This window comes from Microcaecilia unicolor, chromosome 3 (genome assembly GCF_901765095.1).
Source record: "Microcaecilia unicolor chromosome 3, aMicUni1.1, whole genome shotgun sequence".
In the NCBI taxonomy this organism is placed as follows: domain Eukaryota; kingdom Metazoa; phylum Chordata; class Amphibia; order Gymnophiona; family Siphonopidae; genus Microcaecilia; species Microcaecilia unicolor.
Window position 1 is genome coordinate 219,163,333 of NC_044033.1, and position 24,757 is coordinate 219,188,089.

Here is a 24,757-nt window from a genome sequence, read left to right on the forward strand (position 1 = left end):
CAGGCATGTCTTTCCCTTCCTCCATATGCTCCATGGACTCCTCCCTTTCAGATTCATCTCTGTCCAGTTCTGGTTCCTGCAAAATCCTCAGAAATGCCTTCCTCTGTTGGCCACATCCAGGAGGAATCACGTACTGCTTTCTCAGCCAAGGGTACTGAACTTCATCTCTGACGCTACTTCTAGTGGGGGCTGGGAAAAATGGCAAGCCCCCGTGTCTTTACTAGGATTCTCCTCCTGGTCTTTGGGCAGGCCTTTCCCATCCTGACCCATGAGGGGTTCTGGGTATTGTAGTCTTTTTTTATTTTATTTTATTTTTGTTAATTTCAATTAAACTTTACAAGTGATACAAATTCACTTGCAAATTGCAATACAGAGAAATTAAATTTAAACAGGTATATATTATACATAGGGAATCATACATCTCTTCCTTAGACCACAGTTGAAGGAGGGGGACATGTGAGAAATTAAGGAGTATAAATAAAGAAACATATATAATATACAAATTGGCCTGGCCATTTTTCCCTCTCCTTTTTCTTAATCTCATTATTCTCCTTCCCTGGATCCAGTGGGTGCTCTTTTTAATTTCAGGAAGGCACTAAGTTGTTCAGGTTCCCAAAAAACATACTTATTTTCCAAGTATTTTACTATACGTTTACATGAGTAAGCTAACAAGAATTTTGCTCCTATCAACCTTGTTTCTTCTCTAAGTGCTAGAAACTTCCGCCTTCTACCTTGGGTGGATTTTTTTACGTCAGGATAGATCCAAACGCTGTATCCACAAAAAAGATTTTAAAGAATTCTTAAAGTACATCTTTAAAATGGAGTTAAAATCCTGCTCAAACACAAATGAGACTATTAAAGTAGACCTTTGAGTTATATCAGTCAATGAATCTAACAATATAGCTGAAATATCTTGTAGACCTTGCTCAATTCCAAACTTTTGAACCTTATTAGAGTGGAGGAGTGGCCTAGTGATTAGGGTGGTGCAGGGGCGTAGCTAGATGGCCAATTTTGGGTGGGCCAGAGTCCAAGGTGGGCGGGCATGGAATTCACCACCCCCCCCCCCCCCCCCGGTCCCCCTCTGGTTTGCTCCTCTCTCCACCCCTCCCTGCCCCCAAACCCCAAATATTAAATACTTGAGCTGGAGGGATCCCCAAAACCTGCCAGCTGAAGATTTCCTCCTCCTCCACAAGCAGCCAGCACTCTTCCAAACGGCAGCCGGCAGCACTTGCCTCAAACTGATGCTGCTGCTGGCAGGCCGTGCATGCTCAATGCTTTTGCATGTGCGAAAACTGAGCATGTGCAGAAGGGCCAGTCTGTGTCAGCTCAAGGCAAGTGCTGCTGGCTGACATTTGGAAGAGTGCTGGCTGCCCAAGGAGAGAAAATTTTCAGCTGGCAAGGTTTGGGGATCCCCATCAGCCACAGCAAGTGTCACAATTTTGGGTGGGCCTGAGTCCAAAGTGGGTGGGCCCTGGCCCACCCAGGCCCACCTGTAGCTACGCCACTGGGGTGGTGGACTTTGGTCCTGAGGAACTGAGTTTGATTCCCACTTTAGGCACAGGCAGCTCCTTGTGACTCTGGGCAAGTCACTTACCCTTCCATTGCCCCATGTAAGCTGCATTGAGCCTGCCATGAGTGGGAAAGTGCGGGGTACAAATGTAACAAAAATATAAAATATTTCCTGTGTCAGGTTGTTCTGCTAAATTTTGATTTGATATTGGCATATAGTAAGTTTTATTTAATGGAGGAATTGCTTCTAAAGGAAAATGTAAAACTTCAAGCAATTCTTAAAGAAATCCGTCGAGTTTATACCCACTGCCATCGGGAAATTTAAAATCCTTAAGTTCAGACGGCGATTATAGTTCTCTATTTGCTCCACTTTACGACATATCACAGTCATATCCACAATTGTAGCATTAGAAACAGTTTTTATATTTGTTACCTCTGTTTGTAACTGTGTAATTTGTTGTTGTTTTGTTTCTTGCTTAATTTCTTCCATCGATATTACAAGACTATCAACTTTATTTATTTTGTTACATTTGTACCCCACGCTTTCCCACTCATGGCAGGCTCAAGGCAGCAGGCAATGGAGGGTTAAATGACTTGTCCAGAGTCACAGGGAGCTGCCTGTGTCGGGAATTGAACTCAGTTCCTCAGGACCAAAGTCCACCACCTTAACCACTAGGCCAATCCTAGCGCCGTTTCTTGCACTGAGCTAGTAACCATTGTTGTTAATCATTGTAGAGCATTCCAAATGGATTCCAGGGTTATCACCATGGGAGCCTTATCCGCTTCCATTTTCTTCCTCTTCACATCCTCAGAAGAGGTACTGCCAGGAAAGTGCAGTCCGCCCTGATCTCCAACGCCGCTGCACTTCCTGCCTCACCCCGATTGGGCGCGGTGGAGGGTTGAGATCTGGAGGCGACAATGATGTTTCATTTCCCAGAAGGATCGATTCTCCTCTCTCGATTCCTTCAGCAGGAGTCTTCACTCCACTTAGAGAAGTAGCAGTTGTATAGCGGGCTTTCACCATCCCTTTTCTTTTCGTATGGGGCATTGTTTGAGGAAATCAGGAAAAAAAGGTAACGCCAGCAGACAAACACTGATCGCTAACAAACTTGCATGGCCGCCATCTTGACACGCCCTTCCCTGGGTATTGTAGTCTTCTTTCTCATGGAGACTTGTGATCTAACTTTGTCACAGGGGTATAATTGCCAATGTAAATGTTATGTGTTTACATAGTGCTTTATATGACTGTTAGCACTTTAGAAATGAAACGGGCTCTAGAAAGGCTCTCTTATAAGCGATTTTTTTGTCTCTCCCCTGCCCTTCCCTCCAGGTCCAGTGATTCTTCCCTCCCCTCCCTTCCCCTCCCATCCCATCCCATCCCATCCATGTCCAGCGATTCTCCTCTCCCCTCCCCTCCATGTCCAGTGATTCTCCTCTTCCCTGCCCTCCCATCCATGTCCCACGATTCTCTCCTCTACTGTCCTCCCATCCCATCCATGTCCATCAATTCTCCTCTGCCTCCCCTCCCCTTCCTCCCTCCCCCCCTCAATGTCCAGCGATTCTTTCCTCCCCTCGATTTGTACCTGAACATTCTCTGGCTGGCTGGCTGGCTGGTGCTGGCTTCCGTTCCGTTCATAACATCCCTCCTGACGTCAGCTCGCCTCCAGCGTTCCCTTCCCTCTCACTGTTCCACCCTCTGACGTCATTACATTTTGACACGAGGGCAGGGCAGTGAGGGGGAATGGAACACTGGAGGCTAGCTGATGTCATCAGATGTTACGAACCCAGGCAGCCAGACAGCGATGGAATGTTGCAGGTGCAAATTATGTAGGATAAGTAGTAATATAGTAGAATAGTAAAATAGTAGATGACGGCAGATAAAGACCTGTATGGTCCATCCAGGCTGCCCAACAAGATAAACTCATTGTATGAGCTACTTTAAATGCATACCTGACCTTGATTTGTCCTTGCCATTTTCAGGGCACAGACGGTAGGCACTAGTAGTAGTAATATTGGGATCTATATGCAAAGTAATTTAAACAGCCAGGAGAAGCTCCTGGTTGTTTAAATAGCTTGTCCAGCGCTAACCAGGTACATTCAGCAGCATTTAATTGGATAATCAGAGTAGAGGAGTAGCCTAGTGGTTAGAGCATCTGTCTTCACCTTTAGAAGCGGCTAGTTCAAGTCCCACTGCTGCTCCTTAGGACCTTGGGCAAATCATTTAACCCTTCATTGCCTCAGGTACAAAATTAGATTGTGAGCTCTCCAGGGACAGAGAAATACCCAGTGTACCTGAATGTAACTCACCTTGAGCTAATACTGAAAAAGGTGTGAGCAAAATCCAAATAAATAAATAATAATGCCATTGCATATACCCAGATAGCACATAAGCTGAAACGGGCTATTTACAGGCAGTCCAAGGGTGGCACCTAACTGGATCATTAAACCAGATAAATTGGACCACATAAAACACAGTCCTATCTTTATACAGTTTAACTTATCCCGTTAAGTTCTGAATATCGCAAGTAACTGGAAAAGTGTTATCCAGCTACTTATAACCAGATATTCAATGCCCAGTGCCCGGACATGGTCTGGCTTAAAATATCTGTGGATCCTGCCAGCAACAGACAAAAAATTGCTGACCATTATCAGCTAAATATTGACCCTACTGAGAAATCCTTTGATGGACCGCAACTTAACACTAGAGAGCCAAGTGACATCCACAACTAAGAAAATGTTCCACTCAATGTGGAAACTCAAACGCGTGAAACAATTCTTCCCGAGGGGAATATTTCGAAACCTGATACAATCAATGATACTAAGCCATGTAGACTACTGCAATGGAATTTATGCGGGATGCAAACCTTAAAGAAACTTCAGACCGCTCAAAACATGGCAGCTAGGCTTAACTTCAGAAAAACGCGATTTGAAAGTGCAAAACCCCTTCGTAAAAAACTACACTGGCTCCCAATCAAATAATGCATTGCTTTCAAAATCTGCATTCTGGTTCACAAAATTATCTACGGTGAAGCTCCGGGATACATGACAGACTTGATCGACCTACCAACTAGAAACACATCCGAATCAACACGAACATACCTAAATCTGCACTACCCAAGCTGCAAAGGACTCAAATACAAATCATCTTACGCGTCCAGTTTTTCCTACATAAGCACACAACTGTGGAACGCATTAAAGCCTTGAAAACTACGAATGACCACCTAAACTTCCGGAAAATACTAAAAACTTACCTGTTTAAAAAGGCATACCTTACCAATCCAACATAAATGCCTGATCTCTGCAACACAACAAAACTAAAGAATGTAATGGACATGACACAACTCTTCTGTTGTACGATTCCCTAGTGTGGGGAGGCCACATGAACTTTATCTTACCACAACATCACTTTGTATTTGTTTACTCCGGAGTCTGTAACACCTCTCCAGTACTATGTAAGCCACATTGAGCCTACAAACAGGTGGGAAAATGTGGGATATAAATGCAACAAATAAATAAATAAAATGCTTAACTGACAATATGAACATTACATTACATTTGGGTTATATCCCTCTAACACTTTTTCAGCTCTAAGCGGTTTACAAACATCTTAAAGGGATATAAAAATCGGAACATTCCTCTGAGAATTACAATGGTCACTTCGGAGGCAGGCAGAAATCTAATTATAATACATATTTCCTAAATAAGAAAGTTTTTATCTGCTTCCGAAACATGAGATATAATTGTGAAGGAGAAAATGTTCCGGCTGCTTGAACAGCTAGTCTCTTCTTATTCTTAGGTGAGGGGAACGTGATAAAAATTAGCAACTTCTGTCTCCTAGTTCTGGTTGAGGTTGCAAAGCAGTACCAGCTGGCATATAGCTGGGGATCAGTCCTTGCAGAGTTTTAAAGAGGAAGCATGCCAGTTTGAAAAACACTCTCCCCTGGATGGGGAGCCAGTGTAGTTTGATGTAGAAAGGGGAGATGCTGTTGAATTTCGATAGCCTAATGATTAGCCTGATTGCCGTGCTTTGAATGGTTTGAAGTCTCTCGAGTAAGGTCTTTGTGCAGCCCAACTATTAAGTTACAGTAATCAATAAATGATAGTAACAGCACAAGCATCGACCATCCATAATAACTTGTTTCAAAGTACTTCCAAATGGTACGGAGCTTTTTTTTTTTAATGAACCCAGCAAATAGCTTGGCAAAAGTTATGACTAGTTCATCTAGATCTCCTGATGCAACCAATATAAAGAGATGCAGCATACACGTTGTCCACAACAGACGGCGGAGAGGGTCAAAGTACACAGCATAAACAATCCAAAAAAAAAAACCCAGCACAAAGGGCTGTCAACAGTGGAACAGGTGTACTTTATTGATGACCCGACACGGATTGCTTTGGGGCTTTCATGGCGTTTGGTACTGCTCTCAAAGCTTGTTGGACCTTATACTGCGCAGACCTCTTTCACTGTACTGCGTTATCTCATTCATAAACAGTGCCGTTTTGGTGGACTAACCCCTGATGCTGAAACACGGCCTGTGTCGGATCATCAGTAAAGTACACCTGTTCCAGGGCCGCCGAAGTGGGGGCGGGGGGGGGGGAATCCCCCGGGCCCAGCCTCCAAGGGGGGGGGGGGGGGGGGACCTGGACCTGGGGCCCGGTTCTGGCAAGCTTCTTCCTGCCTGCCTGCTTTGGATCTGTCCTCTCTTGCTCCTGCATGCCACCCAGGACCCGGTTGAGTGCAATAGTGCGATATCATGCTAATGCAGTCATCCAGGGAGGAGTTGCCTAATGGTTTGATCCTGGCAACCTGGGTTCAATTCCCCATGCATCTCCTTGTGACCTTGGGCTAGTCACTTAACCCTCCATTGCCCCTGGTATATAAAAAACAAACAAACAAAAAAACTTAGATTGTGAGCCTTCTAGGAACAGAGAAAGTACCTGCATATAATGTGTACAGCACTGCATACATCTAGTAGTGCTATAGAAATGATTAGTAGTAATAGGAGTCCTGACTCCCGGCATGGACAGGAGCAGGAGAGGACAGACCGTAGAAGCAGGCAGGCAGGAAAAGACTTGCTGGCACTGGGCCCAGGCCCCCCCCCCCTTGGAGGCACAGACAGAAAGGTAAGGGGGCAGGCAGGAGGGAGCGGCATTGCAAGTAGACGGGGGGGGGGGGGGGGGGGGGGGCAGCATGTGGTTCTGCCTCAGGCCCGGCTATGTCTCTTGGTGGCCCTGACCGGTTCCACTCTTGAGAGCCTTTTGTGCTGTTTTTTTGGATTGAGGAGTTGTTCACAACCACTTTAAGGCCCATAGAATAGTAACAGTGCCTCCATCCACTCCCTGAAGAAAACCTACTAGTGTATATTTATGAGGTTTACAGTTCTGTTAGAGAGGAGAAGGAATATGTCATGTCACACTGTCTCCCAATGTGAGATTTATTCTGAATGCTAATTACCGCTTCTCTTTCCAGTTTCCCGCAACAAGAAGGGCAGAGACAGAAATTCCAGTGTCATCCTCTATGTTCTGCTGGTCATTTCTCTGCTGCTGTGGGTAATCCTAGGTACAGTGGCTTTTCTGAAATGTAAGTATGACCAGAGGTGAGTGTTAGAGGTGCTCCTTGAGGAGTTAAAGGGTTCTCCAGTGCTACAGACTTTTTCGTCATCCTGGAGGATCTCAAATTATTCAAACACCAGGAAGATAATGGGAAGTGAGTCCAAGAAAAAAAACTAAATGAGATTTTGGGGGATTAAAAAAAAAGAAACACCAGTAAGCTGGGTCAACTATTTTATATGGAACGCCTCACAGCACAACATAGGGACTGCTTTTTACCTCACAAACGAGATTGGGATAGACTTCAAATATATCTGAGTTGGGGGAGGGGGTTGAGAGATTTTGTGTTGAAGGTCAGTTTGGTTGGAGAGAGGGTGGGTACATAGGGAGGGGAGATGCGGAGATTGTCCTGAAGAACCCACTGGACAAGCCAATAGAGTTGGGGGTTAAGGTGCGAGTATGGAGGAGGGAAGGGTGGGGGGTTATATGGACAGAAGTTGATTTGTATTACAGGGAATTTAAGTGTATGAGAGAGGGTTACATGGTTTGTGACTCCATCTTCATGTATTTACTTTGCTAGTTTTGCAATGGTATTGTCCAAGTTGTTCATACACATCTTTAAAATACAATAAAATATTCAATGATTCAAAAAAAAAATAGAAGCAATGCCATGATGTGTGGAAATGAGGCGTCAAAGTTTCAGAGAATATAAACTACAGAAGGACCGCTTGAGTGAACTGCAGGGTATCTGTGTGGTAGAGTCTGACACCCTGCGTCCCTTCTGCAGGATCTGACTTGAACATGAGGTAAATCTAAAAGAGAGCCAAAGAAAGGCTTTGCTTAGGGTTCCTTACCCCAAGGATTCTCTATATGGCGCATGTATAATTAGGGAGAAGATCCACCAGCAAGTGGAAAACTCAAGCACCCCACGGTAAAAACAATAATGTATGAAGAGTGGGAGTACGACCAAGGATACCAGAAACTGGAAGATGTTCTTAAATAAAAACTTTATTAAAGGTTTGAAGACTCGACACGTCGTGTTTCGGCCGTCAGGCCTGCATCAGGAGTCTACTGTGCAGAGTGCTGCAGGACAATAACGATGGAAATCCTCTGGAGATTTTACAGAAGGCTGTCTCTTGCACGGAGAATTACTAAATGCTAATGAGGTTGATTCTTCTGAAATAGCGTAGTAGTCTTTAGAAAGACTATTTGAAAAAGTCCGTCAGAATCGCTGCACGCACGTGCAAGAGACAGCCTTCTGTAAAATCTCCAGAGGATTTCCATCGTTATTGTCCTGCAGCACTCTGCACAGTAGACTCCTGATGCAGGCCTGACGGCCGAAACACGACGTGTCGAGTCTTCAAACCTTTAATAAAGTTTTTATTTAAGAACATCTTCCAGTTTCTGGTATCCTTGGTCGTACTCCCACTCTTCATACATTAATGCATGTATAATTAGTGCATGCGCCTAATCTATGCACACGTCTCAATTGGTTAACATGCCACTTAGTTTTGATAATTGGCCGATGAAAAGCAACTATCAACACTAATACACCATAATTGGAATTTATGCTCGCGCTTTGCTAGGCGTATGCTGTAAAGCAGCTTGCGTAAATTCTAACACATGCAGCTACTACTACTAATTACTTAAAATGTAGTGCACTTTAGTGGAAACACCCCTTAATTTCTGCAGAGATGGGTCATGCATGAGAAATGTACAATGCAACTCCCAAGGAAGATGCATTCTCGCCCCCCCCCCCCCCCCACACACACACACACAAAGTGCAGGGTATCTTGGTATCTTGTGAAAAAATATGAAATGATGCTTTTCCTTCTTTTCTTGTTTTAGACTCCAAGATTTCAGAAGAACTGGAGAAATTACAAATGGAATATTTGGACATCGTCGGCAACGGTGAGATTCTGAGCACAATGGGAACAGGAGAATGGGAAATTCTTTATTGAAAAGACTCGACACGGGCCATGTTTCGGCGACCAAGCACCTGCATCAGGGGTCACAAACAGTACAATCTCACTTCTTGCCAGGAAATTAAACGCTATATGAACAATGTAGATCCCTTAGTCCTGTGATAATAGAAACCGCTGTCGGAAAAGACCACCAAAACTTTTTTTAAAAACCTTTTACTGTTTTTCTGGTCTTTTACAATAACTAGAAATTAAAAGGGGTAGTAATACATGGGGAGTCCATACAAGGGCAGCCTAATTGTTTATAAACAAGAACTTTGAAGGCCGAATTGGAGAAGGGTTCCATGTGAATAGCAATTGAACATAGGTCAGTCTGTGCTAAGAGATAGGCAAGCACCATTTGGAAGAGTCGGGCGATGGCCTCTGTCACCCTCGGCCGATTGAAAGGGAATGGTCCCCGAATCTGGAGTGGCGGAGACAGATGCCAGAAGGTGTCCAGTGCGGTAATGCGATCAATCTCAGAGAAGCTGGCAGGAGCCCCAGGGAGAGTTCTTTTTTCTTTGTGAAGGGCAGGGCATCCTGAAATTAGTTTACCCTGAGAGAGGGCCCCAAGCCTTAGAAAGTATTGTGGTTCCGGTGGCGTCCAGTGAGCTCTCACTGGCCCTTGAAAATTTTCATTGATGTTTTTATATTGCATTACATTTTTCAGTTGGAATCAAATTTGTCTTCCCTTACTTTCTTCCATTTGACAGCTTTATTCATAGTGTTTGCTCTTTTTTCCTATATCCTAATTTATTTCTGCTGGAGTTAGATCAAGACATGCCAACCTTAGGACAATGTATTCAATTTCTCAGATCGACTGCATTGACTTGTACAAGACCCACCTTCTAGAGAGGAAGACGAAGCCAATTTGTCAACAGAGGATGATCTAGTAGAAAAATGGTCTGAACTCATTGCCTTGAAAAAGAATATCATTTGCAATGACCTACATTTTGCAACTATTTTACAATATTATTGGTCAAAGATGATGCCAAGAGGTTTGATGATTTTAAGAGCACCAGCCATGTATTTAGATGATCAAGTACATCTAAGGCAAGAAACAACTCAGGTACAGAGGAAAGAAGGAGAAGTAGAAAAAGGATTTGAAGTGAATCAGATGATATTTACACCTCCCTTCTAACCAGTCCCGTCAATCACTTCAATTAACTCTAGGTCCTCTAAAGTCTTTTTTAGAGAAGATCTGGGACAAGGTCCCTCCCAAATCCCATCGACACAACGAAATGTCAGATTCTCACCATCACAATCAGCACAATCTCAATCAATACAGATACAACCAAAGCAATCAATATCACCAGAATCCATAGAGGGGACAATTCCCCACATACATACTGTACATGAGAGGGGCAGGGACAGAGTTTGCTATTTCAGACCCAGCTGAAGGTAGACATTCCTGTTTTCAATCTGACACCGAAATTAAGGTACTGCAAAAAGGACTTACTTTTGTCCTGATCAGAAAATACGTTTTTCAAACACAAATTGATTTCTTCCATCTTATGCATGAACTTTAAATCATACACTTCTTCTCCAAAACAAATGCTCCTCATTTGGACACTTCAATTGTAGTAATTAGATCTTCTGCTCAGTGTGCGGCGGTGGCCAAAAAAGCAAACAGGATGCTAGGAATTATTAGGAAAGGGAGGGTGAATAAGACCGAAAATACTATAATGCTTCTGTATCGCTCTATGGTGTGACCACACCTTGAGTATTGCGTTCAGTTCTGGTTGCCGTATCTCAAAAAAGATATAGCAGAATTAGAAAAGCTTCAAAGAAGATTGACCAAAATGATAAAGGGGATGGAACTCATCTCATATGAGGAAAGGTGAAAGAGGATAGGGCTCTTCAGCTTGGAAAAGAGATGGATGAGGGGAGATATGATTGAGGTCTACAAAATCCTGAGTGGTGTAGAACAAGTAGAAGTAAATCGATTTTTTACTCATTCCCAATGTACAAAGACTAGGGGCCACTCGAGGAAGTTACATGGAAATACTTTTAAAACAAATAGGAGGAAATATTTTTTCACTCAACAGATAGTTAGCCTCTGGAACTCTTTGTCGGAGGATGTAGTAACAGCGGTTAGTGTATCTGGGTTTTAAAAATGTTTGGACAAATTCCTGGAGGAAAAGCCCATAATCTGCTATTGAGATAACATTGGGGAAGCAACTGTTTGCCCCAGGATTGGTAGCATGGAATGTTGCTGCTAATTGGGTTTCTGTCAAGTACTTGTGACCTGATTTGGCCACTGTTTGGACCATTGGTCTGACTCAGTACTACTCTTATGTTCTTATGTAATCTTTCAACATGGATCCCTCCCTTTTAAGTGGTGCATACAAAGGAACATTTGTCTTTTGGAGAATCAAAATAAAGATGTTTTGATTTAGCCAGCAGTTAGGTGTATGCACAATTCTGACAGTTATCAAACCTGCTGATAAGGGAAGAGGGATCGTCGTAGGGCAGATTATATCGATGAGGTTAAGAGACAACTGATAACAGAGAATATTATGTCCCTCTGAGAGAAGCCCCTATATCACATTTACAAAAGGAAATTTTCAGAAATGATAGACATTGCAAAACAAGGTGGGTATTTTTTTAAAGTAAAATCTCCAGTTAAACCAACTATTTTTATCCTGCCTAAAATTCATAAGCCCACAACAAATCCTCCCGGTAGGTCCACTGTCTCTGGCAACAGTTCGGTTCTTAAACCTTTGTCCACATTTTTAGATTACTTTTAACAGGTTTATGTATCAAAGATTGACTATTGTACACATTTTATTAATTTATTCAATGAATATGATGGTGATTCTATTAGTCACACTTGATAATGACTCCCTTTATACGAATATCTCTCTGACAGAGACCCTTCTCATCACTGAAAATATCTTTGAGGGGTAAAACAAATCTCCACAGAATTCCAAATCATCTCATCTCAACATTTGCGACTCTTGCCTTAACGCAAAATTATTTTTGTTTTCAAAAAACATTTTTTCAACCAATTAAAGGGGTGGCGATGGGTGCTACAATGGGCCCGGACATTGCAAACCTGTGTGTTGCCTCTTGAGAAGACATTATTATCTGATCACCCTTAAAAAAAAAATTCTTTTTATCAGTGATATACAGATGAGATATTTTTGCTTTGGGAATGAAACTCAGGGGTCCTTTAACAAAGGCACGCTGAAAAGTGGCATTGCGGTAGTGTAGGCATGGGTTTTGGGCGCACACCAATTCATTTTTTAGCACACCTGTAAAAAAGGCTTCTTTTTTTTTTTACCCCCAAAATGGACGTGTGTCAAAATCAAAATTGCCGCGTGTCCATTTTGGGTCTCTGACCTTACCGCCAGCCATAGACCTAGCGGTAAACAATTTGGGCAGTAATGACCTACGCGCGTCAAGATGCCACTTGGCATACGTCTACTACGCATGCCAGAAAATAAAATAAAAAAAATTTCAGGTGCATGTATCGGACATGCGCCAAAAATGAAATCTCCACAAGAGCCATGCGGTAGTCGGGCGGTAAGTCGACTTTGGCATGCATTGGGCGCGTGTAGACTGTGAGAGAGTGAGTGCCCAGTGAAAGCCAAGGACTTTCAATAATAACCGAGAGAACACTGTCCTGTCCAAGTCTTTAAACTACAGGTCCCAGAATTCTAGTGGGGCTAGACCCCACCCTCTCTTTGGGAGGAATCCAGTAAGCAACCAGGGAAGGAAGGAGAAATACAACACCCAGGAGCCTTGGCAAGAGGGGAGAGGACAGAAAGGGGAAAACTACAGTTCCCAGCAGTCGGACGGGGGAGGGGAAGATTGGGAGATGGAATCTAATCAGGAGAATGAGGATCAGCTGGGGAGTCAAGGAGAGTTAGAGTTAATGGACTGGGGAGAGGAAAACACAAGAGGGGAGGAGGTGGAAGAGGAGATAGAGAGAATGGAAGTCTCTGCAGTGGCTCAAAGACAGGGAGGAGCATGAGTACTGAAGATCCGAGGCAGTAAAATCCTGACCAATGTGGGTGGTTGCCAGAAGTTGGTGATCTGGCAAGTGTGGGAGGTTGGTCTTTTCTTCTTCAGTACAAGGTAAAGGGGAGGAAAGTGAGGGATTGAACTGTGACTGTGAAAATGCAGAGAGTTGGGACTGACAGAAAGGGAAATAAGTTTGCATCAATGTGAATGAAGGAGGAATAAGTCTGCAGAACTGCGAATGAACTGTCTTTAAGGTTAGACTTTTGGCAGAGCAACTGTGGGTGGCCATGACTGTAATGAGATATAGCCGGGTACACTGAATTGAGGAGACCGGTCGCGGCTCACAGTGTACAGGTTTGGGGAGGGTTCCTTGAACTTTATAACTTTTGGAGTGTTCCTTGGACTTTATAACTTTTGGAACAGAGGAATATTTATCCTAACTCAGAGGTGGGTGAGCGACCGGCATGTTTTTGGAAGTTCCGGCAGATCGGGAGCCAGTTGCGGCTCACAAGACGCTTACGCGGCTTAGTAAAAGGGGCCCTTAGACTCCAACAATTCTATTTGTGGCTCAATATGAAAGACTTTATCTTTGCAATTTCAAGATAAAGGGGCCATTTTACTAAGCCAAGTAGGTGCCTACATGCGCCCAATGCACATCAATTCATGCTTACCACCCAGCTACAGTGTGGCTCATGCGGTAATTTCATTTTTGACGCAAGTCCACTACGCGCACCAAAAAATATATTTTATTTTCTGGCACATGGCGAAAATAGGGCGGTAACTCCAACTTGATGTGCGTAGGCCATTACTGCTTGGTTAATGAGAGAGACCTTACCGCTAAGTCAATGACCCAAAATAGACGCGCGCCAATTTTTATTTCGCTGCACATTCATTTTTGGCAAAAATTTTAAAAAAGGCCTTTTTTGCAGGTGCGCTGAAAAATGGATCTGCATGCACCCATAACATGCCCCTACACTAGTGCAGGCCATTTTTCAGCGCACCTTAGTAAAAGGACACCCATAGAGATTAAACTTCCTTGATATTTTGATTAAGAAACATAGTAACATAGTAAATGACAGCAGATAAAGATCTGTAGGTCCATCCAGTCTGCCCAACAAGATAAACTCATTTTACATGGTATGTGACACTATACCCGAGTTTGATTTGTCCTTGCCATTCTCAGGGCACTGACCGTAGAAATCTGCCCAGCACTCTTCTTGTACTAAAAGTTCTGAAGATTCTGGAATCCTAAAGAGTTACAAGATTCCGGAATCCCAATTAGTAGCAACATTCCATGTAGAACCCCAAAGAGTAACATAGTAAGTGACGGCAGATAAAGACCTGAGCGGTCCATCCAATCTGCCCAACAAGATAAACTCATTTTACATGGTATGCGATACTTTATAACAGAGTTTGATTTGTCCCTGCAATTCTCAGGGCACAGACCGTAGAAATCTGCCCAGCACTGTTCTTGTACTAATTTCTGAAGCTAACATCGAAGCCCCTTAAAATTTACACTCCGGCCCATCCCCATCCAGTCACGATCAGGGCATAGACCGTAGAAGTCTGCCCAGCACTGGTTTTGTTTCCCAATTACCGGCATCGCCACCCAATCTCCGCTAAGATTTCGTGGAACCATTCCTTCTAAACAGGATTCCTTTTTGTTTATCCCAGGCATGTTTGAATTCCATTACCGTTTTCATCTCCACCACCTCCCGCGGGAGGGCATTCCACATATCCACCACCCTCTCCACACGCTCTCAGTACCGCAGGCTACATTTTGGTGCGTCTTTGTAAAAGGGCCCCTGAGTGTGAAAACTCTTTTGAAACAAGGTGCACTTTATGCAAAGAGTTGCGCACTATCCCCTGGAGTCTATAAATGGTGGATGCCCAAAAGAACGCATGATCCTGAGATCCACATGCAAATAAATTAGGTATCAATTATTGATATTATTTAGTTTAATTTGGATTTGCGCATGAATCTGGCTGTGTACAAACACAGCTTAACATGCATGTTTTTAACATGCTTAAAAACATTTTAGTACATCTATCTACAAAAAAAAACTACAGATAGGAATTTGTGCCTTCATTATACTAGCTTTCATGACAAGAAATTAAAAAAGAACTTGCATCTTTTTCAATTCTTAAGATTGAGTAGTATCTGTACTGACTGATGATTTTGAAGCACAAGCCTCTACAATGGTTCATAAATTTCAAAAACAGTTTTACCAAAGGATTGAATAATCTCTATATACAAACAGTATAATCTTATACTGTATATCATCATCTTCTCAGAAGTTTCTGCTCATACAGACTCCTGATGCAGGCCTAGCGACCGAAACACAGTGTTGTGTCGATTCTCTTTTATCTAATAAACATTTGATTTCAAGTGTTCATCAGTCTTTGGGATCCGTGGTCAACCTCCCACTCTTTTCTTACCTCTTTGTTCTCCGTTTTTGGCGGATGTTCTCTGTATTCATGCTATGACCATTTCAGAGTTTGTACATCCACAAACTAAACAGATTTTTAAGTTGAAATACTCCACGGATTGTAATACATTTTATCTAATCTACACTCCCCCCCCCAAGTCCACCCCTGGGTACCCCCAAAATTGGAGGGCTGGCTCTGCCCTTACCCCCCCCCCCCCCCCCCCACACACACACACACAAACTGGCCCATCACTCCCAGCAACCCACAACATACACAACACATATAACAGGTTGGAAAGAATTCCATGAGCCATACTTTGCATGTTTTCCCCTGGTTTTGTCCAAATCTGAACAAATTTGGCTTTTTCAGCTGTAGCTATATCAAGGGTACTGTACTTAATCTAAAAGGTTTGCACAGTCTTCTCTGTATTTCATGAAGTTTCTTGTGTTTCAGTGTCGGTGCATCTGGCAGAGGTGAGGTTGGAGCAGAAAGAAGCCAGGAATGATATGCAGAGTGCCCTACTGGAGCTTCAGAACAACACTGGTAAGAGAGAGTGGCAGAGAGATTTTGAGGGGTCCTTTTACTAAGGTGCGCCGAAAAATGGCCTGTGCTGGTGTAGACGCTTGTATTGGATGCGCGCAGGTCAATTTTTCAGCACAACTGCAAAAAAGGCCTTTTTTTTTCCGAAAATGGACATACGGCAAAATTAAAATTGGCACGCGTCCATTTTGGGCCTGAGTCCTTACCGCTACCCATTGACCTAGCAGTAAGGTCTCATGCGTTAACCGGGCGGTAATGGTCTACATGTGTACAATGCTGATTACGGCCCTGTTAGCATCGCGCACCGGAAAATTTCTGGCATGCTTAGTGGATGCACATTAAAAAAATGAAATTACCGCCTGGGCCACGTGGTAGCCAGGTGGTAGTTCAAAATGTACACGCATAGGATGTGCATAGGCACCTACGCGGCTTAGTAAAAGGGCCCCTCAGTCTTGTTCCGAGTCTCTATGGGCAGTACACGAAAGACTAACATGATAATCGAGAAAATTCAAGGTTATCAGTTAAAAGTATCGATCGGCTTCAGATTTTGTGTCCAGGCTGGTGCAGTCCTGGTCTTAACTTTGATAAATTCAGTATGGAAGGCTGCTGCACAGGGGTAATTCACCCGTTACAGTCATTGAGTACCCAAGAAAAGGTGAAGATACAACTCATTTAATAAAAATCCAAAGTTTTTAATGATAACCAACGTGGGCCATGTTTCACCTGTACATGGGCTGTATCAGGGGTAATATACACAGGAAGAAGTGTGATTTGTGTATACTTCTAACAAAAGTGCTAATACTCTGCAAAACAGTACTCTCTGCTCAGCTGTAGCATGTCACTCACCACAGGGTTAAACAGCACCTTTGTGGTGTGTGACATGCTACAGTTGAGCAGAGAGTGCAAACAGGCTGTTTTGCAGAGCATTAGCACTTTTGTTAGGAGTGTATACGAATCACACTCCTTCCAGTGTATATTACTCCTGATGCAGCCCACGTACGGGTGAAACATGGCCCATGTTGGGTATTTTTAAGGTCTTTGGATTTTAGTTGTATCTTCAGCCCTATTTGGGATCTGCTTTTTGTTTCTGAATTGTGGTGCAGGAGATCTGTAAGGCCTCTGTTTGGATTCCCAGTCATTGAGTACCTACATCATACCATCCTCCTGATCTGAGACGTACTTTAAGGCCCAATGTTCAAAGCTATTTAAGTGGACAGGAGAGGCTCCTGCCCACTTGAATTGCCTGGGGCCATCCAACTACTGATATTCAGTGGCACTTAACTGCTGAATATCGGCTCTGACTGACCCCCACATCGTGAGCAGGTCAGGGGCAGTATAGAGGGTGACATTAGTGAGGATCTGGTGGTTCTGCAGGTGTATTCAGTGACAGGACATGCATAGCTAATACTAAGACTAGGGGGCACGCAATGAAGCTAGAAAGTAGTAAATTTAAAACAAATCCGGGAAAATATTTCTTCATTCAACGTGTAATTAAATTCTGGAATTCGTTGCCAGAGAATGTAGTAAAAGCAGTTAGCTTAGCGGGGTTTTTAAAAGGTTTAGATGGCTTCCTAAAGGAAATGTCCGTAGACCATTATTAAAATGGACTTGGGGAAAATCCACTGCTTATTTCTAGAATTAGCAGCATGAAATGTATTGTACTGTTTTGGGATATTGCCAGGTACTTGTGACCTGGATTGGCCACTGTTGGAAACAGGATGCTGGGCTTGATGGACCTTCAGTCTGTCCCAGTATGGCAACACTTATGTTCAAAAGCTCAAAAGCTGTCCAAACTTGACTGGTGTAGCTATGCAGGTCCTGTCATTAAATATCGACTGGGACCTAAACAACTGGAATGTGTCCCCCTCCCCCCCCCAATTCCCCTTGGTCTAGATAGGTCCCTCTCTGGGCCTACCTGTATCCCTGGTGGTCTAGTGGGGGATCACATTTTCTGTCTGCACAGAGGCAGAAGCTAACTGGGGCAACAGCTTTGGTGACAGGATGTTTCCCAGCCATACTGCAGTTGCAGAAGTATTTGCACCTGTAGAAAGAAAACAGAAAAAGCCCTACCAAAGTTCCTATCTTTTCTTCAGCTGTCCTGTAGGCTAAAAGTGGCAGATGTCCTCTTTTGTGTAAGACAGGGGTGTAGCCAGACAACAGATTTTGGGTGGGCCTAGGCAAGAAGTGGGTGGGCACCAAATGTTCTCCCCCCCCCCCCCCCCCATCAAATAAATATCTCAGCTGGCAGGAAAATGCTTGTTTCCAACTTGGCAGTCTGCAGCAGGCATGCGCTGAAAACTGAGCATGCGCATGTGCCAGTATCGTGGACAGTAGTGTTTTCATTACCATCAGGGAGAAGTCTTCAGCTGGCAGAGCTTGGTATCTCCATCAGCTACTGCTAAACGTGTGCGACTGTTGGGTGGGCCTGAGTCCTAAGTGGGTGGGCCCTGGCCCACCCGTGGCTAAGGTGTAGCACTCAGAAGTGCAGAGACTTCAAAACAGATTATTTAGGTTATCTCTGCTTTTGAAATGGAGGTAAAAAAGAAATCCTGGGTCAAGCAAGCAAAGAAGCTCAAAGAGCAAAATCAAGCTAATTCCTCTCTACTAAGATAAAACAAAAAAAGCGCAAAAGTGTCCCCAGCAATATAACATTAGAATTTAAATAAACTGTTTTTCTTAAATAAATAAATCAGGCACAGCACTTGTTGCACAAAAAGCCTAAAAATAAAATCTTCAATCTACATTGTCTTCCTTCAAACTGGCTAGAGAGCTTATAAATCGGCTGCAGGGTGAGTGGGAGATGGGGTTGGTGGGAGGGAATTAAAAACTAAACAGAGGCTTTACTGCCAAGGTTCAACAGAAGACCATCTTTTAAGATAGACTGGCACACGAGTGGGTGATGTTGATGAGCTGGTGGGGGAGAAGATGTTGAATTGCGCTGAGAACAGGGGTTAGTAATGGGAGAGAGTAGAAGAGATGTTTGAAGGAGACAGGAGACTCCGCAACGCGCTTACATTTTTTTAATCGCGATTAATGATTGGTGCATTAATTGCATAGTTAACTGGGATTAAAATGCAGCCCTAATTTTCACCCCTCTCCTACATCACCTCTCTGTAACACTTCCCATTCACACCCCTCCTTTGCCTCAGCCCCATATCCATCTATGCTTCTCTTGTACCACTGTTTCATACAACAGAAATTATGTAGCTCTCCCTGAACATCCATCATTGACTTAGGGGTCCTTTTACAAAGGCACGTGTGCTGATCCATTTTTTAGCGTGCCTGTAAAAAAGGCCTTTTTCCCCTCCCCCAAAATGGACGTTCAGCGAAATCAAAATTGCCGCGCGTCCATTTTGGGTCTCAGACCTAGCGGTAATGGCCTCCTCGTGTCAAAATGCCACTTGGTGTGCGGCCATTATGCGCACCTGAAAATAAAAAATATTTTTCGGACGTGCGCCAAAAATGAAATTACCGCAAGAGCCACGCGGTAGTCTGGTGGTAACTCCAAATTGGGCTTATGCGGCTTAGTAAAAGGGCCCCTCATTTTGTCATGTTAATTGGCTCATAGGAGCCAAATTTTCAAAATTATTGAGGGTACTAAACTCAACAGAAATCACCTCTTTCTGGACACAGTCATTGTTCAATATTGGGGGTGCTCAAGCACCCACAACATCCTATGCGTGGCTTTAGGACTTGGTCCTTATTGCCATTCTATTCGGGATTGTTGCATTATTCACTGGTGGGGGTAATGTCTTCAAATAGGTTAGTTCTGAGCACACTAGGAGTGTAAACTTCACTGCTTACTCAAGGAATGTAAAATATAATCCCAAACAAGATGTGGGATACAGATTTGGGTCTTAAATGTCGGGGAGGGATTGGCAATCTTTTGCACTCTTTTTTGGAATGCCCAAAATTAACTATATGGAACATGGCGTTCCAAGTCCTTAGCAGGGTATTGCAGTCAACAGTGGAATGGTGAAGGAGCAGTCCGATTTGATTGCTCAAAGTTTTTCCCCGCCGCAAGGAAGATTTCTTTACATGTCAACTTTGGTAGTTAAAAAAATGATCTTACAGTTCTGGACAAGTGAGGATCATTTTGCTGGGTGGCCAAAATGACAGATGTGGCTAACTATGAGTGTATGATTCACAGAAAATCCCCTAACGTGGATAACAGGCAATACGCCCTTCTATGGCAAAGGCTTTTGGGCGAGATTTTGTCCCCAGATTTCCAGATATTACAAGACTGAGTGGGGGGGGGGGGGGGGGGGGGGGGGAGGGGGGTATGTATGTAGGTATGTATGGTGTTTTGCTAGGTGGGATGTTGCTTAGAATTGGTTGAGTGAGTTACTGGGATGGGTTTAGAGTAGATCTATCTATATATAAAATAACAAAAAGTCAGTATGGGAATGTTTTTCATGACAACTGTTGTGTTAGTATGGGATTGTTTCATCTCATGTCTGTTTTAGTTGAAGCATTTTGTGTACCACAGGTGAACTGTTGTGTAACATGTTACGCTTTGAATTTGTTCCTACTGCACTGACGTCAATAAATATAAAAAAAAATTATATATATATATACAATCTCAGCCTCTTAAATTAAATTTACTGCTAACTCTCGACATCTTAATTCTCGTAGAGTCAGCTTGTAGATGTTGCAGATGCAAACGAGGCTGGGACTGGATTGAAGGTTCTTGCTACTTCTTTTCAACCGACACTCAAACCTGGGAAGGTGCCAAACAGTTCTGCAGTTCTAAGGGATCTCACTTGTTGATTCTCAAAGAAAATGAACTCGTAAGTAACTGTGAAATGGAGGAAATGATAGGAAGATGGTAAAGGCCAAGAAGTAAACCATTCTTCTCCTTTACACAGTCACCCTGTGGTGAAGAATCTTGCTCTTATAATCACATCTTTGTCCTCAATAGACTTCAATAGCTTCATCCTCTAAATATCTTTTCTCTGTATCTGTCATCCCCAAGAACTTCAAATGTATTAAAGCATTTTGCGGTATTTTGTGTGTTAGCACACGCTAGCTCACACATTAGATTTTTTTTTTGAGGAGTCATGCCAGGGATAAGCAGCGGCTTTCTCCAAATCTACCCTAGTAACAGTTTATAGCAGCCGTTTCCAACCCAGTCTCATCGAGTTTTCAGGATATCCACAATGAATATTCATGAGTTGAGGCAGTGCATGCAAATCTAACTCATGAAAACTCAATGTGGATAGCCTGAATACCTGATGGGACTAGGTGTGACCCCGAGGAATGGGTAGGGAATGGCTGGTTTATAGACTTTTCCTCCAAGAACTTGTCCAAATCTTTTTAAAATCCAGCTACATTAATTGCTTTGACCTCAGCAATGAGTTCCAGGACTTAACTGCACAATGAGGGAAAAATATTTTTCCCTATTTGTTTTAAACATGCTACTACATGCGTTCAAGGATCGACTCCTAGTCTGTGTATTATTTGAAAGAGTAAAAAGTTGATTCATGTTTACACCATTTTGAAAATCTACAAAGTCACAGCAACAACCTTCATTTGTAGCTGAGATTTATGAAGTAACTGCCTTATCCCAGCTGATTCATTTTTTCCGTACTGTGGGCAGGTGAGATGATGAATCTTACATGAGGAACACTGCCTCATTAGGTGGAGGAAGACAGCATAGCATGTGTTTCACTATCAGGCTCATTTTCAAAAGAGAAAAACGTCTAAAAAGTGATATAAGTCTGCATTTAGACGTTTTTCTCACAAAAACATCCAGTATTTTCGAACCTATTTTTAGACGTTTTTCTATGAAGTCTGTCAGAAGTTCGTCCAAATCTCAAAGGGACGTATTCAGGGCGGAACTTAGCTATTCCTAAGACTTAGATGTTTTTCAGCCATAATGGAACAAAACAAAAAACGTACAGGACTAAAGGAGACGTTTTGAGCTAGACCTGTTTTTATTATGAATAAGGCACCTAAATGACCAGATGATCACTGGAGGGAATCAGGAATGACCTCTCCTTATTCCCCATGTGGTCACTAATCCCCTCCCACCCCCTAAAAATGTGATGAAAAACATTTCTTGCCAACCTCTGTGCCACCCTCAGATGTTATACTCAGGTCCATTAGAATAGCATGCAGATCCCTGGAGTAGTCTAGTAGTGGGTGCAGTGCACTGCAGACAGGTGGACCCAGCCTCCTACCTCTTCTTACCTGTTACAATTGTGGAGGAAACTGTGAGCCCTCCAAAACTCACCAGAAACCCACTGTACCCACATATAGGTGCCCCTTCACCCATAAGGGCTATGGTAGTGGTGTACAGTTGGGGGTAGTGGGTTTTGGGGGCTCAGCAGACAAAGTAAGGGAGCAATGGTCAGATGTGTACCTGGGAGCATTTTATGAAGTTCACTGCAGTGCCCTCTAGTGTACCCTATTGCTGTCCTGGGATGTCAGGGGGACCAGTCTACTAAAAATGCTGGCTCCTCCTACATCCCAATGGCTTGATTTTGTACATTTTGCACTTGAACATTTTTTTTCCAAAAATGGACCAAAAAAAACCCCCCGTCCAAATCACAAAACCTCCAAAATACAAAACATCCATAGTATTTCCCGAAAAAAAGATAGACGTTTTTCTTTTTCGAAAATGACCTTCTTTCCTGTTCAAAATTTGGATGTTTTGTGTAAAATGTCCAAATTCAGATTTAACGTTCTATCGAAAATGCTCCTCTATGTGGTTTAAATTAACAATTTTTCTCTCTAATCAGACATATTTGCTAGAATATATTGATTCTTATCACTACTGGATTGGCCTTAAAAAGGACACGAAAGGCTGGACCTGGACTGATGGAAACACTGTAAAATTTAGGTGAGTCAGTTTTAAAGTAAGTACGATTGTTATAATAATTTTTAGAACCCTAAGATTTGAAATTAGAGTGTTCAATGGGCCTTTTTGAAAACTAAGGACCATGAAAAGTTGATGATTAAAAGGGTGGGGTTCACATGGGGAAAATCAAGTTCTTTGCACTGATTTTCAATACATAAGTATATCCATACTGGGACAGCCCGAAGGTCCATCAAGCCCAGTCATTGGAGCCGACTCTGTGGGTGCTGTGGCTGCTTGAGCACCCCCAATATTGAGAAAATTACTTGTATGTGTCCAAGGAGGAGTTATTTTCATTGGGCTTAGCACCCCCAATAATTTTGAAAAGTTGGCTCCTATGAGCCCAGTATCCTGTTTCCAATAGTGGCCAATCCAGATCACAAGTACCTGGCAAGAACTCAGAACAATAAAACAGATTTTATACTGCTTGTCCTAGAAATAAGCAGAAAACAGATACCTCAACTTCAGGAAGAGGCTAAAAACCTCTCTCTTCCCAAAGACTGCTTTGTAATTATCCATCATGACTTTTATTTCCTAGTATCATCCATTATCCTCTCCTTTAATGTTTTTAGTCTCATGCATTACACCAATGGTCTCTAATATTTCTCATACCTCACACTAACACTATCTTCTTTTGTCTCACCCAGAATGTAAACCGCACTGAACCCTAGAAAAGGGATATTAGCGGTATACAAGAAATTAATTGAATTTTCCTAAGTCCATCTTAGTAATGGCTTATGGACTTTTCTTTTAGGAAATTATCCAATCCTTTTTTTAAACCCTGCTAAGCTAACTGCTTTTACCACATTCTCTGGCAACAAATTCCAGGGTTTAATTACAGTTTTATAAACTGCAGAGACGTCCATGTACATAGCAGCACTTCACACGTGTATGAGGTGAATTTTGTAAAAGTTAAATGTGCACACACCATAACAGGGTAAAAGGGAGCCCTCAGCGGACAGGAAAGGTCCCAAAGGAGGTAGATTTGCTGGTCAGAGAGATGAGTTAATTTCCTCCATGAAGCTGTCCTCTGTCTAAAGCCAAAAAAGACAAATAAATCTAGGGCTGCATGTAATTTTGAGCAGGTGCAACCCTCTTGCATAACAGTTCCATTAGAAATATTAGACACCTACTTACAGACTTATTAACTCCTGAATGTATGCTCATAGATTAGCCTCTTAAATTTGTTCCCCATTTTCAGCCAAATTGATGAGCTGAAGAGTCATCTTAATGTAGGAGCTTAAAAGTTATGGAGGCCCAATATTCAGACCACTGGAAGCAGGCCGGCTAAGGGGTCCTTTTACTAAGGTGCGCCAAAAAATAGCCTGCGCTGGTATGACGCATGTATTGGATGCACGCAGGTCCATTTTTCAGCATACCTGTAAAAAAGGCCCTTTTTTGCCAAAAATGGACGTGCGGCAAAATAAACATTGCCGTGCGTCCATTTTGGGCCTGAGACTTTACCGCTACCCATTGACCTAGCGGTAAAGTCTCACGCATTAACCGGGCGGTAGTTGTCAGCATGTGTATAATGTTGATGACCGCCCAGTTGCAGACATTTTCCAGGGTGCATAGTGGGCACGCATATAAAATGAAATTACCACCCGGGCCCCGCAATAGCTGGGCGGTAATTCAAAATTGATGTGCGTAGGACGAGCCTACGCATCTTCACAGCTTAGTAAATGGGCTCCAAAGTCTCGCGGTTGGTACTGAACCTGGATATTCAATGCCGAACCGTTTCTGGTGACCAGCGTTGAATATCTGGGGTTTTTTTTGGCTGGTTTAAACTTAACCAGACAAGTCAATACTCAGTGTTGGTCGGTTAAGTTTCAACCGGCAAAACACAGGCCTGCTATATAGGCAGCCCGATTTGGCCACTAAATTTTGCCGGCGATGAGCTGAATATTCGTGGATAGCTGGCTATGCTGTGTGACATAGC

General features: G+C 43.1%; 2 protein-coding genes across 7 annotated transcripts in view; both read left to right on the plus strand.

Moving 5' to 3' along the window:
- Positions 1-24,757, plus strand: part of LOC115466322 (CD209 antigen-like protein B) — a 351,731-nt gene that overhangs the window by 257,069 nt on the left and 69,905 nt on the right. The gene's annotated exons all lie outside the window — the stretch shown is intronic.
- Positions 1-24,757, plus strand: part of LOC115466323 (C-type lectin lectoxin-Thr1-like) — a 52,698-nt gene that overhangs the window by 23,047 nt on the left and 4,894 nt on the right. Inside the window, exons 3-7 of the mRNA XM_030197500.1 lie at positions 6,980-7,090; positions 8,908-8,970; positions 15,873-15,962; positions 20,595-20,749; positions 22,703-22,803. Of these exons, the coding sequence (XP_030053360.1) occupies positions 6,980-7,090; positions 8,908-8,970; positions 15,873-15,962; positions 20,595-20,749; positions 22,703-22,803 (520 nt within the window). The remainder of the gene's footprint in view (positions 1-6,979; positions 7,091-8,907; positions 8,971-15,872; positions 15,963-20,594; positions 20,750-22,702; positions 22,804-24,757) is intronic.